This window comes from Mastacembelus armatus, chromosome 20 (assembly GCF_900324485.2).
Source record: "Mastacembelus armatus chromosome 20, fMasArm1.2, whole genome shotgun sequence".
Classification (NCBI taxonomy): Eukaryota; Metazoa; Chordata; class Actinopteri; order Synbranchiformes; family Mastacembelidae; genus Mastacembelus; species Mastacembelus armatus.
In genome coordinates, this window is record NC_046652.1 from 14,984,453 (window position 1) to 15,000,233 (window position 15,781).

At 39.0% G+C, this 15,781-nt stretch overlaps 1 protein-coding gene across 1 annotated transcript in view; it reads left to right on the forward strand.

Moving 5' to 3' along the window:
- LOC113121574 (cadherin-6-like) overlaps positions 1 to 15,781 on the forward strand; it is a 51,101-nt gene that overhangs the window by 16,888 nt on the left and 18,432 nt on the right. Inside the window, exons 2-4 of the mRNA XM_026292200.1 lie at positions 2,467 to 2,849; positions 11,248 to 11,542; positions 14,159 to 14,278. Coding sequence (XP_026147985.1) covers positions 2,613 to 2,849; positions 11,248 to 11,542; positions 14,159 to 14,278 — 652 coding nt within the window. The 5' untranslated portion in view covers positions 2,467 to 2,612. The remainder of the gene's footprint in view (positions 1 to 2,466; positions 2,850 to 11,247; positions 11,543 to 14,158; positions 14,279 to 15,781) is intronic.

Here is a 15,781-nt window from a genome sequence, read left to right on the forward strand (position 1 = left end):
TGAACAAGTGAGCAAAAGAAATGTCTTCCTTGTGTCATTACCTTTTCTTGACTATTTAATTGTTTCCTTCTTCCATTTGTAAAGCTTTTCAGACCAGTCTCCACTGAAATGGCACATAAAATAAGCAAAGTTTGTTTTGCTTGCTAGTTACCAAGTGGTACTGCATCTCACCATTAAACTACTTTACACTGGAACTGTGACAACCATGAGATTCGTAAACTTTTTGCAAAGTAAGGTCTAGCACAGCGCTGTTGATTTAAAAAAAAAAAAAAAAAAGTCTCACAGTCAGTAAGTGTCTTTAGATGGCACTGGAGTACTGTATGTGCCTTCAGTGCACCCTGGGATGTGCTTGTAGGAGTGAAAGTAAACAAGATAGTCAAACTGTCTTTATGAACCAGTGGAACAGGCAGAGCCAAATAGCTGAAAACATGGTATCAAACTCTCAAACTCTCCATTATGTTTGGAATCAAATCCTTCTTCACCACAGTTTGACAGACTTGCACAAAAGTGAAATATTCAGCTACTGTATTTTGTTTATCAAGCCAACAAAGACACCCAGTCGACATCAAAAGTTACAAAGCCCTCCCCATCAATGTGGTGAGACATCTGTTTGTATAAAGCTCCGTGGTTGTTCTGTAGTGTTGCTTGATTTTTTTTTTCCTGTATTTCTGTGGTAGCAGATTTTCAAACACTGAGCATTAGTACCCAAGACAAAACTGGTATTGTGACAGCACTACTGCTTCCACTTCCCTCAGCCAGAGTTTTTTTCTTTCCTCACTTCTCTTCTCTTGCTCCATTTCCCTCACTCCCTTTAGTCTGTCTGGCTTCTGCATGCAGGTCAGGGTACTTAATTCATGTCCAGAGACACCGTTGCCTCATTTCTTAACATACTGTGCGAGGGAAGCCAACCAAACCTGCTGTACATTGGGGAGAGACTGCACCCTTTTCTCCTCCGGTACCCCTCCCCCTACACCCACCTTCAGAGAATGTGCGAACGTTGTAGACGCTCCCCAGCTGACCTGCTGATAACCCTCCTACCAAACCCCAGTCGAGGAATACTGGCGGCCTGGTTATTGCCCAGTCTGGGAGGAATAATGAGAACAAAAGCAGAATACATTGCCTTCTTTCTCTGTCTACCAACCCCTCCTCCTCCTCACTCCTGCGCTGTTCCTCCTGTTCCGTTTCCTTCTCGTATTTGCCAGTACAGCCAGTACATTCTGCACTGGTCTTCCTGAGGACGACGGATGGAAACACTGGGTGGGAGAAAAGATTGAGAGAAGGCACACAGAGATACTTTGCCTCCTGCATCAGGGCTTTTCTCTGTTGTTTGCAAGCAGTGATTCACTTCTATATCTTTAAACTGATCTTAAGGTAATAAACTGGGGTTGACATTGCCCAGGGTCTCCATTGGCATTCTGCTGGGCCTGATAACAAAGTGTGCGAAGCAGATTGTTTAAAAAGATAGAACAGCTCGCTCCACATAGAGCCTTGCACTCTATTAGATGTTGATTCAGGGACTTAATGCAGATAAAGTATCTACACATGTACAAGATGTAAGCCTATACATTGATGTGCACAAATTTTAATCTTCTATCTGTACTCAGCCAGTATTCATCCTGTCAATCAATCAGACTGCTGGTATTTAACATGCTGTGTAGAGCACGTGTGCATATAAATGTGTGGATGTGTGTGTGAGTGTACGTGGCAGCAGAACCAGTACATCAAACGCAGAACAGTTTTTCAGATTTCAAATGTACTTTCCACATTGCATTTATCATTTTTGGATAGTTTTAATAAGTTGTTAAATTCTGCATTTTTATGAACTCTTTCTAATCCCAAGGTTTTGTGTTTAAACTGCTTAATTTGTTTTAGTCCAAAAACATGAAAATATTAGATTTATAATGTAATAAATCAGAGAGAAAACAATCTTCACACTGGATAAGTTGTTAATAACCTACATGTTTGACAGTTAGAGTGAACTACAGGGCCACAAAATTTAAAAAAGAATTTTCATATTTTGGTCAAGCCGTCCATCCATCCATCCATCCATCCATCCATCCATCCATCCATCCATCCATCCATCCATCCATCCATCCATCCATCCATCCATCCATCCATCCCTACTTATTCCTAACCAGGGTCCCAGGGATCTGCTGGAGCCTATGGAGCCTATCCCAGCTCTCTTTGGGTGAAAGGCCGGGGTACACCCTGGACAGGTCACCAGTATTTTGGTCAACTCTTTGGATATTGGAATTACACTAATTGATTGTAATAGATCATTAATCATTAGGAAATACTCGAAGCATGTATTTGGAAAGACATCTTGTGTTCTTTCACTTCACAGCTGTACTTGTACTGAGTTGGGCTTTACTTCAGATAATGAAACAAAATGAGAGCTTGTGCAGTAACAAATTGCTGCCTCCCCTCCCAGTATTGACTCACTGTTTTTCTGTGTAAATGTTGCAGGTGCTGCTTGCTGCCCTATGTGAGTTTGAGGAGCCTTTCCTGCTTCAGTAGATTACAGCATGAGGACTGAGCCAATACTCTGACCAAAGACCACTGGATACAGACCACTGAGGGGGGAGAAGACAGACATTTGTCGTGGTGTAGCCATGGGTAGAAGGAAAGTTTTCATATTGATGGTGATGTGGGTGGTGGCCTACCTCAGCTTTCCAGGGTACGGATTCAGGTCTCTGCGAAGGACTACAGGGGGGCGAAAAGGATCCACAGGATGGACAGGACAGGACACCAATGGAGTGTCACTCAGGCGCTCCAAACGAGGTTGGATGTGGAACCAGTTCTTTCTGTTGGAGGAGTATACCGGCTCAGACCAGCAGTATGTTGGAAAGGTATATTAATTGCATGTTTTTTTTTTCTTTTTGATTACATACATGATCATAGAGTAGTGAACCTCACATTAGCTTATTTGATTAAAAATCAAACTCACATATGAGTATTACAGAAAAATAGAATATTAAACACCATGCAATAACACATTAAACATAATAAATCTAGAGCAGCTTGCTTATTTCATTGGGAGGCAACAATTTCAGTCTGTACACAGATTTCTTTGCACAGGCCACACAGATGACTTTTCACAGGCTTAAACACACATTTTCAGTTTTTATTTCAGTGACACTGACAGAAAAAATGAAAAATTTAAAGCAGCCACAATATAGGAGCTTGACTAGTGCTTTACCTTTGACCCTAAAGCATTTTAAACTGTCTAAAATGTGACATATCTAGGGCATGAAAAGCATAAAGAAGTAATGCAACAGAAGTTGGTATGAAATCCCTAGTCCAACTGCAGTTTTTTCATCAAACAGGTCCTGATGTAATTTCTGCAAATCATAAATTATTTTAAGTAAGAATGAAAATTAACAAATAAAATATAAAAAAAAAAAAAATATATATATATATATGTATTTAAACTGCACCCAGGTGTAATCTACCAACATTCAGACTTGGACTAATATTTTTACTCAGTCCCATTTATAAATTAGATATGCTGGTATCAGGTCAAGCTTATTTAAAGCAAACATTAATGACCATGTTTATGTCTGTTAGGGTTTTTCTAAATTATTTATCTAAACTAACCAGTTTAGAACAGTTACTAACACTGCATTAGAAGAAATGTTTGGTTGATGTTCTATAAAGTATATGATAAACCCGTTATCTTACCCACCCAGATACAGTGTTTTCTCTTGAGAGAAATAAGTCCAGCTCCTTCTGAATATAAACTCTTTTCAATGTTTTTCAATTTCCAGCAGCACTTTGCTCAGAATGAACAAAAGATGAAAGGGGAAGTATAGCCATAAGTATCCACTGGAGCAAGGCAAGGAACCATATCCTAAACTTCATCATTAGGCAACTCAGGGGTACTGGCTACTCCACTGAGCTGATTAATATACTGTATGTATATATATATATATATATATATATATATATATATGGTATATATAAAGTTTTGTCTTGTCAATACATATTTACATATTATATATTTATGAAGACAGAGTTCTAGTTTTTTTTTTTTTTTATTCTGTGCATCCTCAAACCAGATTAATGCAAATTTCACCAAATGCTTCTCCATTTGCATATTACAGATACACATAATCTCAATGTGTGACAAAAATTCTGGAAAGTTTAGTGGCACTAACGGAAGAAGACCAAACTAACTGCGGGGCATCACCTTAGTGGCTATTTGGATTTATAGATAATCTATTCATTTTCTACAAACTTAAATATATCTGCTCCTAACGAGATGCTTCATAACAAATAACATGCTGTATTTGACTGTTTCATTCTGTCTGTAAGAATGCAAGAATCATCCCATGATCTGATAGTAGACATGACATGATACTCCGATTGGCTAATGCTCATATATCGGACATTTGTCCCTCCATCCTCAGGCTTTGTTTGCTGTTGGCTGTCTAATATAGTTAGTGCATAATGTCAGCTCTGTGGCTGCCTGCACAATGTCCATTCCACTCACATCAAGCTTTCCTATAGCAGCAGACTTGCCCTACATTAAAATATGACTTCTCCTAAGGTATTTGTTCAACAAAATGAAAACACAGTGTCAGCCCAGATAACACTGGGAGATGTACAAAAAGACTGGCCGAATAATGCTTGTTTTACATGCAGCAGAGCGGAAGTCAAGATATGAGTCTTCTCTTCCAACCTACTGTAATTGAGGAGATTGTGAGGCAACATGGCAAGGTCACGACGACTAAGAAGGAAGAAAGGCTGTTTTGTGCGAGGAGTTGAATGGGGCTAGTGCTTTGCATTCCTATCGTGTGTCCATGGAGGATAGAGTCATCCAACCAAATGAGATTCTGCAACATACATCCTCCCTGACTGATGTTTGACTTTCAGCCCTGGTCTAAAAGGATTACAACGCTCGCGATGGTATGAGGACAGCAAATACGAGAAAGAACCAAAAAATAAAAAAATAAAAACAGGGTGAATGAAGATCAAAAGTAAGTACCAAGCATGATCAAACCACTTTGTCTTCAGAGAGTGGTGATTGATGTGCCAGTCATCCTTTTAGCTTGTAAAAGGACTAATAGCAGAAGAAGAATGGATTATCTCAGTGTGGTATAAACTTAGAGAGTCAGAGGGCACAGCCTAAAACCACGTGTCCTGAAGATGGCAATAAGGCATCAACGTGTGAGCACCACACTTAATCATGACTCTGAGTGCTTGTTGTTTTCCCCAAGTACATTCAGCTGTGCACATTTCCTGATCGTCAGCTCACTAGCCAGTTGTCACATAGGATTGCTGTATGTAGAACTTATCTGATTGCAATTACTGTTTGTTAATTGCTAGATAAAGTACAAGTGATGAATGAGGCCCTAAAGGGAATTAATAGCTTTTGAGTTGAGAACAACCATCTGCATCTACATCCTCAGGTGGAGGCCATATTTTCACAGCCAAGTGGGTCTGAAGAAGGAAAAAAAAAAGTACACAAAACCAGAGAAGGCTTTGTCATTGCAAGTGACATCATGGCAACTGGAGAAAACAGCATGGAAGAAAACCACTTTAGTTTGTGCTGAAAAGAATGAATTGGAAATAACACAATGGCAGGTTATTATAAACAAGGGAGCAGCTTTTGACACACAGTAAAAGATAGAATGATGAAACTGCTCTTGAATTACAACATCTCATCTCCAGTTATATGGTAAACTCAGTTTGTCCTGGTTGTTTTTTATTTTTTCATATTTTTTTCTTTCTATGAAAGTGCTAACAAATGAAATTTCAATCGTTCCTGAACAAGGGTAACAAAACCAGATGGAAGAGGAAGGAATTAAGAACAGCAATCAAGATGAGAGAAAAAAAAAGGAGACTGGCAATACATTGTTGGGGAGCCGGTTGGCTGGTAATCTTGTTAATTTTCTGTATTGGCCAATGTTTTTTTCCCTGCAGGAGGGGAATTGTACATTCTCTCTCATTAGCAGGCGAGCTGCATGTAGGCCTCGGAGGGCCTGAGCTGTCACTGGGGGGAGAGAATGTTTGTTTATTTCATTATTTCTTACTTTACCAAAGGGCACATATCCACTGAAAATGGTTAATGGCCTGTGGTTGAAGAGTGTTTGTGCTGCACTATCATATCTCATAAAGTATTTACAGCCACTGATAGGCCCCAGTGGCTCTAGGCCTGGTGGGCAGACTCCTCAACATAGTCCCTAGCAAGTGAGCAATGTTCTATGTACACACCAGCATGCCTGCAAACACTAGCCTCCAGTAATGGGCTGGAATTCAGAGGAAAGAAACAAGGCAGATGAACACAGACATAATATGCTTTCCAGTCTTATGACTCAGTGGTTGAGACAACCTGCGGGAAGGACTAGAGCATCTTATGGCGTGGTGGAAAAGGTGCAGGGATTTGAGCGTGTGTTTGTGGAGGATGGGTTGATTTTGGGTCTGTGTTCATGCTCCCCCATTACCAGCTGCTCACCTTGGCAGAGAGGCAACGAGTTTTCAATATGGCGCAGACCTGACTATACCCACAACATGGCAACCCCTGTGGTCTCTAGCAGCCACCTGGAGCACACATTGGCAGTGTTTGTTGATTAGGCGATAAGTTCCTGCTTGTGCACTGGGAGGAGGCGACTTCAATTATACTAATTTCTTTTGCAGTGTGAATGGTGGAGAAAAGGGGTCTGATGAGGGCATGCAGTAATGAGACCCTACAAACATCTGTCTGACAGTGTTGCGGTGGCAACATGATGCCTGAGCGAGGTATACCAACGTCTCCATGGGACCGTGCAATTGCTTTCCTCCTATCACCTGTCTGCTATAGTTTTAAACACCCATTTCTTTTGTCAAGGTGACGTTAAACAGTCAGTCCTGTTCTATGGATTAGAATATCTATTTAAAGAAGTTATTTAATTAAAAATTAGGAATTACCATAGATGGGACAACAAAGCACTACCTGGTCTAGCCACATCTATACTTTTATGATTATTATAATTTTATTTCCTTTTTTTTTCCCTTTATCTTATCATTTTCTATTTACATGATCACCTGAATTGTGTATTAAAGCTTTGAAAGTGTTTACTTTAATTAATTTTGTTTGTTTTTTGTCCACACTCAAAAACTAGTGTTTAATTTCGTCATGAAACAATGCAGAACTCTTAACAGGCTGAAATATTACAACTTCTTCCCAGAAGATGAAAAAGAAAAAAAAAAAGAAAGAAGTGATAGTAACATTTTCAAGAATTTAAAAGATTTATTGTCTTACAAAAAGAAAGTGGTTGACACAGTAGTGATGAAAAAATTTAACCCAGATTTTAGAAAATTATTTTTTATATGAAAAGGATTTGAACATTCTTTCTACGCTAGCTACACTAGGTTTTTTTAAATTTCGATTTTCACAGTTTATAAAGACATCACTTAATATATATATATATTAATTGTTCCTTTTAAAGACACAGAGATGTAATGTGGGTGCACCTGAAGATTACAGTAGTCATTTGAGTAGCCTGGCACCTTCAGAAGTGATAAGTATTTATAAGTATTTTTTTTTTTTTATGTGTACAATATAAAAATAATCTCAAAAGCAAGATGTACATGACCTCGGTGTCCTCAGTCATTGTCATGGCCCTGCAAAGTAAATTCAAGGTAAAGACAATTGTCCATAATTAAATTATGATGAAAATTCTGCATGTAACACACAAATAACTGATCTATTTATGTTAAGTGACATCTCACCTTTAAGTCTGTGCAGCTCTGCCTGCATGTCTCAAGTTTACACATCAACAGACATCAGATAGGCTATTTTTGTGCACAGTCTGAGGCTACCATCTGGCTACATAGAAGGCAGCCAGTTCTCGACAGGCCAGGACACAAGGCCTTAAAGGCTAACTGGCTAATTGCCCTAAGCAGTCCATTTCCAGTGCCATCTTTTTGGCCTAACTCAAGTGAAGCACAAATGGCGACCAGATAGAGTCTGCACAAACATTTGCTGCTCTTGAAGCTGATTAATTTCACAAACAAAGACCGTTTGCTTATAAGTTTTCACCGACAGATGTCTCATGAGTACCACTTAGCTTTGCAGCCCACTTCAGACTGGAAGATTAAGCATGTAGGAATAGAAATAAATATCTTCTACTGTGAATCCCAGCCATTGGAAATATTATGGTATCATTTACTCAGAAAATGGCTAATTGAGTGGAAGGTGTATATATGCAGTAGCATGTCATTGATGATATAAGTAAATGGATTGAGTGGATATTTAATTGTTAGCTTTACAGCTGATCCATAGCAAATAAATAGCCCCACTATTTCATTGTAGTTTGTAAATGAATCCTTTCTGAAAATGTGATAATATTTCCATTTGTTTAAGTAAAATCAGGTTGCATTTTTACAGTTTCTCTTTTTTTTTTGAAAATCATAAAATTTTCTGTTGCAAACAATTGAAATAGTTACTAGTTTTAAAGGAATAGTTTGACATTTTGGGAAATGACCATATTTGCAGTCTTTCCAGTGACTTATATGACAAAATTATCACTGCAATGTTTTAAGCTGTAACTTAGTTTAGGATAAAACCTAGAAACATGCAAGTAAGTAATTAACTAATTTGACCAATAAAAAACAAAGAAACAAAAAAAAAAACAACTTTTGATCCAAGATAAGCTCTCCAGGAACTGACTGCAGCCTTCTATTTTACACATATATTTGAGAGTGACATAATCTAATCTCAGTCTTGTCACGAAGGGGAATAACTATATATTTGAATTACAATCTATAATTTTCTAATGTCAATGTATTCCTTTAAGAAAGCAAGGCACACATTATAGGGAGAATGAATTGATAAGATAGAGATTTATTTCTAGTGTCCTTGCTTGAAAAAACCAAAAGTCCCATTATTAATGGATATACCGTTATGCTCTCTGCCATTTTTATGATTTGGGACCATAGGAGGGCAGAAGAGAAAGGGCTAGCTATTGATGTGTCAGGGCTTCTCGGTGACCATACTGAATGCACATGTGGCTTTCTTTTCTCCCTCTGTGACAGTTTAATTGTATTTTCAATATAAATTGATCAAAGGGCCATTGTGAATGCACGTTGGGCTGCCACATTGATTACCAGGAGAGGCTTTTTTCCCTCTTAATTTGAGTAGAAGGGCAGCAGTAAATTCTCCTCACCAGCAAGGTGGGCAACTGGGAGGGATGGGGTCACTGCAGCAGACGCTGTAGCTCAATACTCTGAGCTGCCTCGTATTATCCTCCAGGGAAGTGAGGGGAAACTCCTCAGAACCACCAGATCCGTCCGTTTCTATAGAAATGACAGGCGACACATATGTCACACTGTCTATCTCACGTCTCAGCTGAAAGGAGGGGACCCGCTGGTTATTAACTGAAATGTCGTGCCAGCAGAGATAGGCAGCTTGATAGACAATCATAGAAAAGGACATTGCAGCTATAACAGCAGGAGAAACATAATAATGTTGAAGTGGATTGTTTTCAGCCAACTGAGTCTCTGTTTGGAAGCATGTACTGTAAAGCAGAACAGAAAACAAATAAAATTCTGCAGGATATTCTCCTGGCATGGTTTTAGACAGTGAAAAAAAAAAAAAAAGAGTTGTTTTGACCAGAATTCAAGTGGGTGAATGAAACACTGTGCCACTCTAGATCCTAATCCAAAGTTGCTAACATTGTGCAACACATTCTACTGGTTAGACAATCAGAGAAAAGAATGAAAATTGTCATTTTACCACCATTCAAGCAGGCAAACAAAATAGTGTTAAAGATGCTAATCCACAAAGCTGTTCATCTCACATGTGCCAGCTTTGCCCTGATAAAACAGCATGAATTAGTAAAGCTTCCAAGCACCTGCGATGGAAAGCTTTTTAATATATGATGAGAAGGGAGACTTTGCAGTGTGCGCCCACGTGACCCAGCTGCCACGCACAATATCTCCCCTCGGTCTGTCCACAGGCAGAGCCAAGAAAGCTTGTAGACACAACAACAACTCATGCTCAAATTAAAATATGCATTCAAACATCAAGAAACATGCTGGCAAGCACTTGAGTTAATGAGGTGTCAATAATAGACCTTAGAATTATATGCTAGTGCCTACTTATCGGGGTGAAGTTTGCCTCAGTTTATACTTGCAAACATGTGCCCTCCCTTTGCCCTTTACCTCCCCCTGCAATTATTACCATGTCCTTGGTTATTAAAGAGGGGAAAGGGAAGTCGGCAGGAAAGCAGTGGGAGGAGAATCTACTGGACGAGCTTTTGATGAGTTCTCTGAAATAAATATGTTGGGGGGGGATTTGGTAGTGGAATTAAAATGTCAGAGCATGCTAAGCTGCTGTTCATGCAGGAAAAAAAAATTAAACAGGAGGTAGAGAGCAAATACTAATGAGAAGCTCCACAGACAAGTGGACTCTTGTGGTCCTCTGGCATGTTGGCCATGTTGCTGATCCATCAGGGATTGGCAGACAGCAGACATGTGCACACTCATGTTGCCACTTCACACACTTTGACCCAGTGGCATTCTGTTTTAAAGCATTGTGAAAATGCCACTGTGGCCCTTATTGTAGAAAGCATTAGGACAACCTGCATGTAACAATACTAGTAAATGCAATATTTTAAATGCTCCAGCTATCTGTTTTCTTGTTGGCAGGGTGTGATTTTCACAGAGACAAGGTGAAGCCACAAATGTGTATTGTCAATGACAGTTTACTAAAGATGATATGAATCTGTTAAATAACACCAAAAACACTTATCAAAGCTGTCAGTGTTTCTTTGCCAAGACCCAGATTGGTCAGATCACTGATATGTGTGCAGTGTATCAGAAATATTTAAGTGGAAAACTGCAATTCTGCTTTGAAATGTGATTTTGCTGGCATCCTTGATACAAAGTGCTCATTGCTGGGATGTTTTCTGCACTTCTTAGAATCTCAACTGACCTGTCAATCAAACACTTGAGCCAGCACTGGTGTTTTTTTTTTCTTTATGTAGATGAAGTTTCTTTTCACTTTGAATATTGCTGCTCATATGAAGTAGGAAAATATTCCCTGGAAGGTAGCCGACATTTGGTCTTCATAAGAGCAAATTACGCAAATGTGAAAGCTTTCCTAAACCAGTTTTTGACTCATTGTTGTGCTACAACAATTAGCAATAGAGAGCAGCAAAGTGGAAATTTATTAAAAAAGAGAGTGCTACTGTTGCTTTTAATTGTTGTTTGGGTGCTGCAGGAAATCCATGTTATCATAAATTGTTTTCTTTTTTTCTATAGCTTCATTCTGATTCTGACCGAGGAGATGGAAGTGTGAAGTACGTCCTCACGGGGGAAGGAGCCGGTACCCTCTTCAAGATAGACGAGAAGTCAGGAGACATCCACGCCACCAAGAGGCTGGATAGAGAGGAGAAGGCTTACTACATCCTCCATGCCAAAGCTGTCAACCGCTTCACGAATCAGGCCCTGGAGGGCGAGTCCGAATTCATCATCAAGATCCATGACATCAACGACAACGAACCGCGGTTCACCAAGGACCTGTACATGGCCAGAGTCCCTGAGATGTCGGACATCGGTAAGTTCTTCACTGAACTATTCCCCATAATTGTATGAACTCTATATGTCATAAGCATGTGACTACATTACAGGGCTAAGCAATAATTCAAAATAATTGTAAGTAAAAAGTAACAAAGGAAGTTGTTGAGCATTTGGTTTTGTGATGGTTCATCTTTGTTCTGGGAAACAGTTAATAAATTAATGATCCACTTGCTTACTTTGTTTTTCTAGACTGTTTAATTGTATCTAATTGTCTTTATCTGCAGAATCTCAGTCACTAGATCAGTGAGATATAATTGAATATTCTTAATGGAAGTCAAAACACTTTTCGTCCATCAGTTCGATTTTTACAAAGCCACCTGTATTTTCCAACAAGTAACCAACTACATTATCCTTCTTTATACTGTATGTTGGGGTGAGATGTTAAAGTGCATCTATTCCTCCTTTACTATCCTGGCAATTCATAGTAGACTAGTTTAATATATTGTGTATATCTTTTTACAGTTATGTTAATGTATTATGTCCTCTGCTAATAACTTTTAAAATTGTATTTATGGTTTAAATTATTCTACTTTATTTATTTATTTTAACAAAAGGGATTTTTCCCCCCCAGGGACCCAGCAGTGGAACATTTTTAACTAACTTAGCTAACTCCTTTTACTTGTTTGTTTGTTTTTATCAATCAATGTTGTCATTATAAACAGTAATAACAAAAGTAACAATTGTCATTTCCTCATTACTCTCCCTCTGAGACTGAGTAATGGGAACAAAAACAGATTGATAACATAATAAATGAAAGGATAAAATGAGAAATAAGAAATGAAAAGTAATGACTGTTACAGCAGGTAATGACAATTTATTTATTTGGTAAATTCTTAGTTAGTGCTCATAAATCGGACAACAATTGTGCTGATTTGTGTTTACATAAATGAAAGTGTGTGCAAGGCACTGGATTAAAAGGGCTTAAGATTCAAATATGGCAGAGACATTATAAAGTGCCAGTCTTGCTGGATCAACGGGACAGAGAGACTAGGGGCTCTGGTACAGATATTCTTTTAAATGTAGTACTGTATCTTACTAAAACAGTATTTAATTAAAGGACCAACATTATCAGCAATGTCACCACAGCAAATACTTGTACAATCTGTTACTTGGATGCCAGTTTGTGAGACAGCATCATTTTTTTGTATTAGTATACTGTATTTTAACACCAATTCGGAAGCACGTTGGCCCTAACTCTTAAACATATGTAGTGGCCTCATGAATACAGACAAACAACATAAAAAAGGCTCCTAATCAATACCTGTGTGAAAACATGGACTGAACTGTTCTACTGCTGTCATGGTGCTTCGGGGACTGAGGGACATCGGTCTTGCAGCCCAGACATGTGACAGAGTTGTCACTTGGTTCAGCAACCCCAAGAGTGAGGCCGGCACTTATCTAAGGGCAGCATGGGTGCCCATGGCAACAACTGAGGTGTGATGTCATTGCTTGGCAGAGCATGTGTTCACGAGTGACTGCATCAAGACACTGCCCCTTTAAATGTGACATAAACTTTGAGTTTTATTATAGTCTCTTCTCTTGGGCTTTCAGTCAGGGATGACTTTGATGCACCCTTTCTTTGACAACTGAATGATTACAGTCAAGGCAATTTACTCCCCCTGCACAAAACTGTGATTATTCCTGACTTGTTTGTCAGAAAATTCTTTTTCCTCAAAGGCTTAACATCAGCGATGAGATGGCTGATGTGGATCAGTGATATTTTCTAAAAGCCACCATGTCAGAAAAGCTTCTTTGAGTCTAATTCCCTAGTTAAAGGTATTAGTGATCAAGGTTTAGTGAACTTGCAGAAGAATCCTCCTGAACTGTCACTTACACCAAATCAGACAGCCATGGTCTTTCTCTATGGGTGTTTCGGTTGTCCCCCCCACCCCAATCCAGCCGTTTTTTCCCCCAGCATCCTTCATCCCTACAAATGACATCGATTTTAAAGGAAGGAAACTTCAGCCACCCTCACAGATCTCAGCTGACATCAAATTAGTGAAGTTTCATGAGGTCATTATCTCATTGTATTGCACAATTCTATATTTATACCACTTTGCCATTAAATATTTCTACTCAATTAATTTTCTTCTGCATGTAATGAGGCAACACTTGGCCCCGCAAGGCGCCATTTGGGAGGTAGCACTTGGCTAACCGTTTCCCTTTGTTCTACTGAAATAGGGCGTCAGCCTCTCTGGAAAAGAAATGGATCACAGTCGTTAGCCTGCTATCAGATATTTGGCTTCTTAGACACAGCAGAACTGTGACTACACTAATAGGCTTCCTGGGCCTTGCAAAGAGCTGGTATCACTGCTGCTTGTATTCTAAGAGAGATATACTTAAAAAAAGAAGAACTTATTGATTGCCTGTGAAAATTAATCATGTGTAAGGGTGTAAGTGTCTGAGGAATAAAAATTGGTTTGGGTAATGCAAAGGGACACAAGTGATCAGTCACATTCTGCATGAGCCTTATTCGAAGAGGATCCGACACCTCATCAGAAGGTGCATCAGCTTAACCAATTATCCAACAGGCAATTTTCTGCAGAATTGAAGAGTTGATCTAAATCATTGTCATGAATCTTCTTTCTCCCAGGTACCTCAGTAATTCAGGTGACAGCCACAGACGCAGACGACGCCACGTACGGGAACAGTGCCAAGGTGGTGTACAGTATCCTGGAGGGCCAGCCGTACTTTTCTGTAGACCCAGAAACCGGTCAGTGTCATGTTCGGTGTAAAAACCATCTGTATGTACGTTTAATCCAACTGGTATACATCGCTGTATATGGCGATTGGTGGTATAGTGTGTATACCTGCCTTCCCTTTTTTTTGGACTCTTTTCAAATGTGGATACATCACGTTTACTGCTTTTACATCCTGTCAACAAAATAGTCAGTAAGAATATTTTTGCTTCCCAAAGTCAACTGTAATCAAAAATCTCCATTGTAAGACCTTTCTGGTTTCTTGAGAGAAGTGAAACATAATAAACAAAATCAGTGCTCAACAGAAACCAGGTTTCTAGAAATTCATCTTCAGTAAATATATATATATACACACACACACACACATATATATATATATATATCTATATGTATGTATGTATATATATATATATATATATACATACACTTTTCTCTCAACTCAGGAAACCTGAGTCCAGAATGAGATTAGGATACATTTTTCCTCATTTTTATGAAATTGTAATATTTGTCTGTCTGCTCTAACAGTGCTGCTGCCTTTGCACTCTCCACCTACATATGTAACCACAGTCGATCCCAACACATTTACACCTTTTGTCTGGAGGTGGCCATTCTGGGAAATATAACAAATTACTTGATGCAGAAATAGAGGAGGCAATCTGAGCTTTACTCAGAAAGTAAATTAAAACAGTTTATCACAAAATAACTCCTGGAATACAGGAAACTCTCCTTCGATTGAACCAAAAATACCAATATGACTGCTTCCACTCATATGCTGATGGGTGAGGCGCATTTGTAGTAGGGAGAGCGGCAAATCACCAATCCCAAATCTAGCTGCTTGGTAGTTTTAATCAATAATGTACAGTTTGGAACACACCCTGCTCATGTCCTTTTTCGCTTAAACAAAAGTGAAATGACAAAAGAAGCCATTTGCAGATTAGTGAAGGGATTAACAGTAATATGGTTTATCCCTCATAGTGTGTAAGCTGACATTCCCTCTTACACAAAGACATGCCTGGACATCACATTATAAGCACGATTTATTTCTCCTCTCCTCCTCTGTGTGTGGGGGTGTGTGTGTTTTATAGTCATTAATAACAAAGGCAGACTAAATTATAGACCGAGTGTGATGCTGTTTTCTAAAGCTGCTATATGGTAGCTACTTCCATACTGCAACACAGCCTGTATAATCACTGTTTTGTGTGTCATAGAGGAGCTAAATTGCACATAGTTAGGAGAAAAGGAAGAAGTTGTATTGTGCATGTCTTTTGCTTTTTGCCGTATCATGTATGGGAGGAAGAAAAGAACAAGTTGGAAGGCCTTTTGAACAGTGTAGGCCATTGGCATCAGAGCCTTAGTGATATTGCACATTAGCCTCTTCCTTATTGTTTGATACGCAGTGAATCATCTATCAGGCTGATAGTGATGAAGTTTTGTCAAAGCAGTTTATTTATGATTTTTTTCATCTTTATTTGTCTCTCTTTCTCTTCTCCCACCTGCCTCAGTTTTATGAGGCTTCA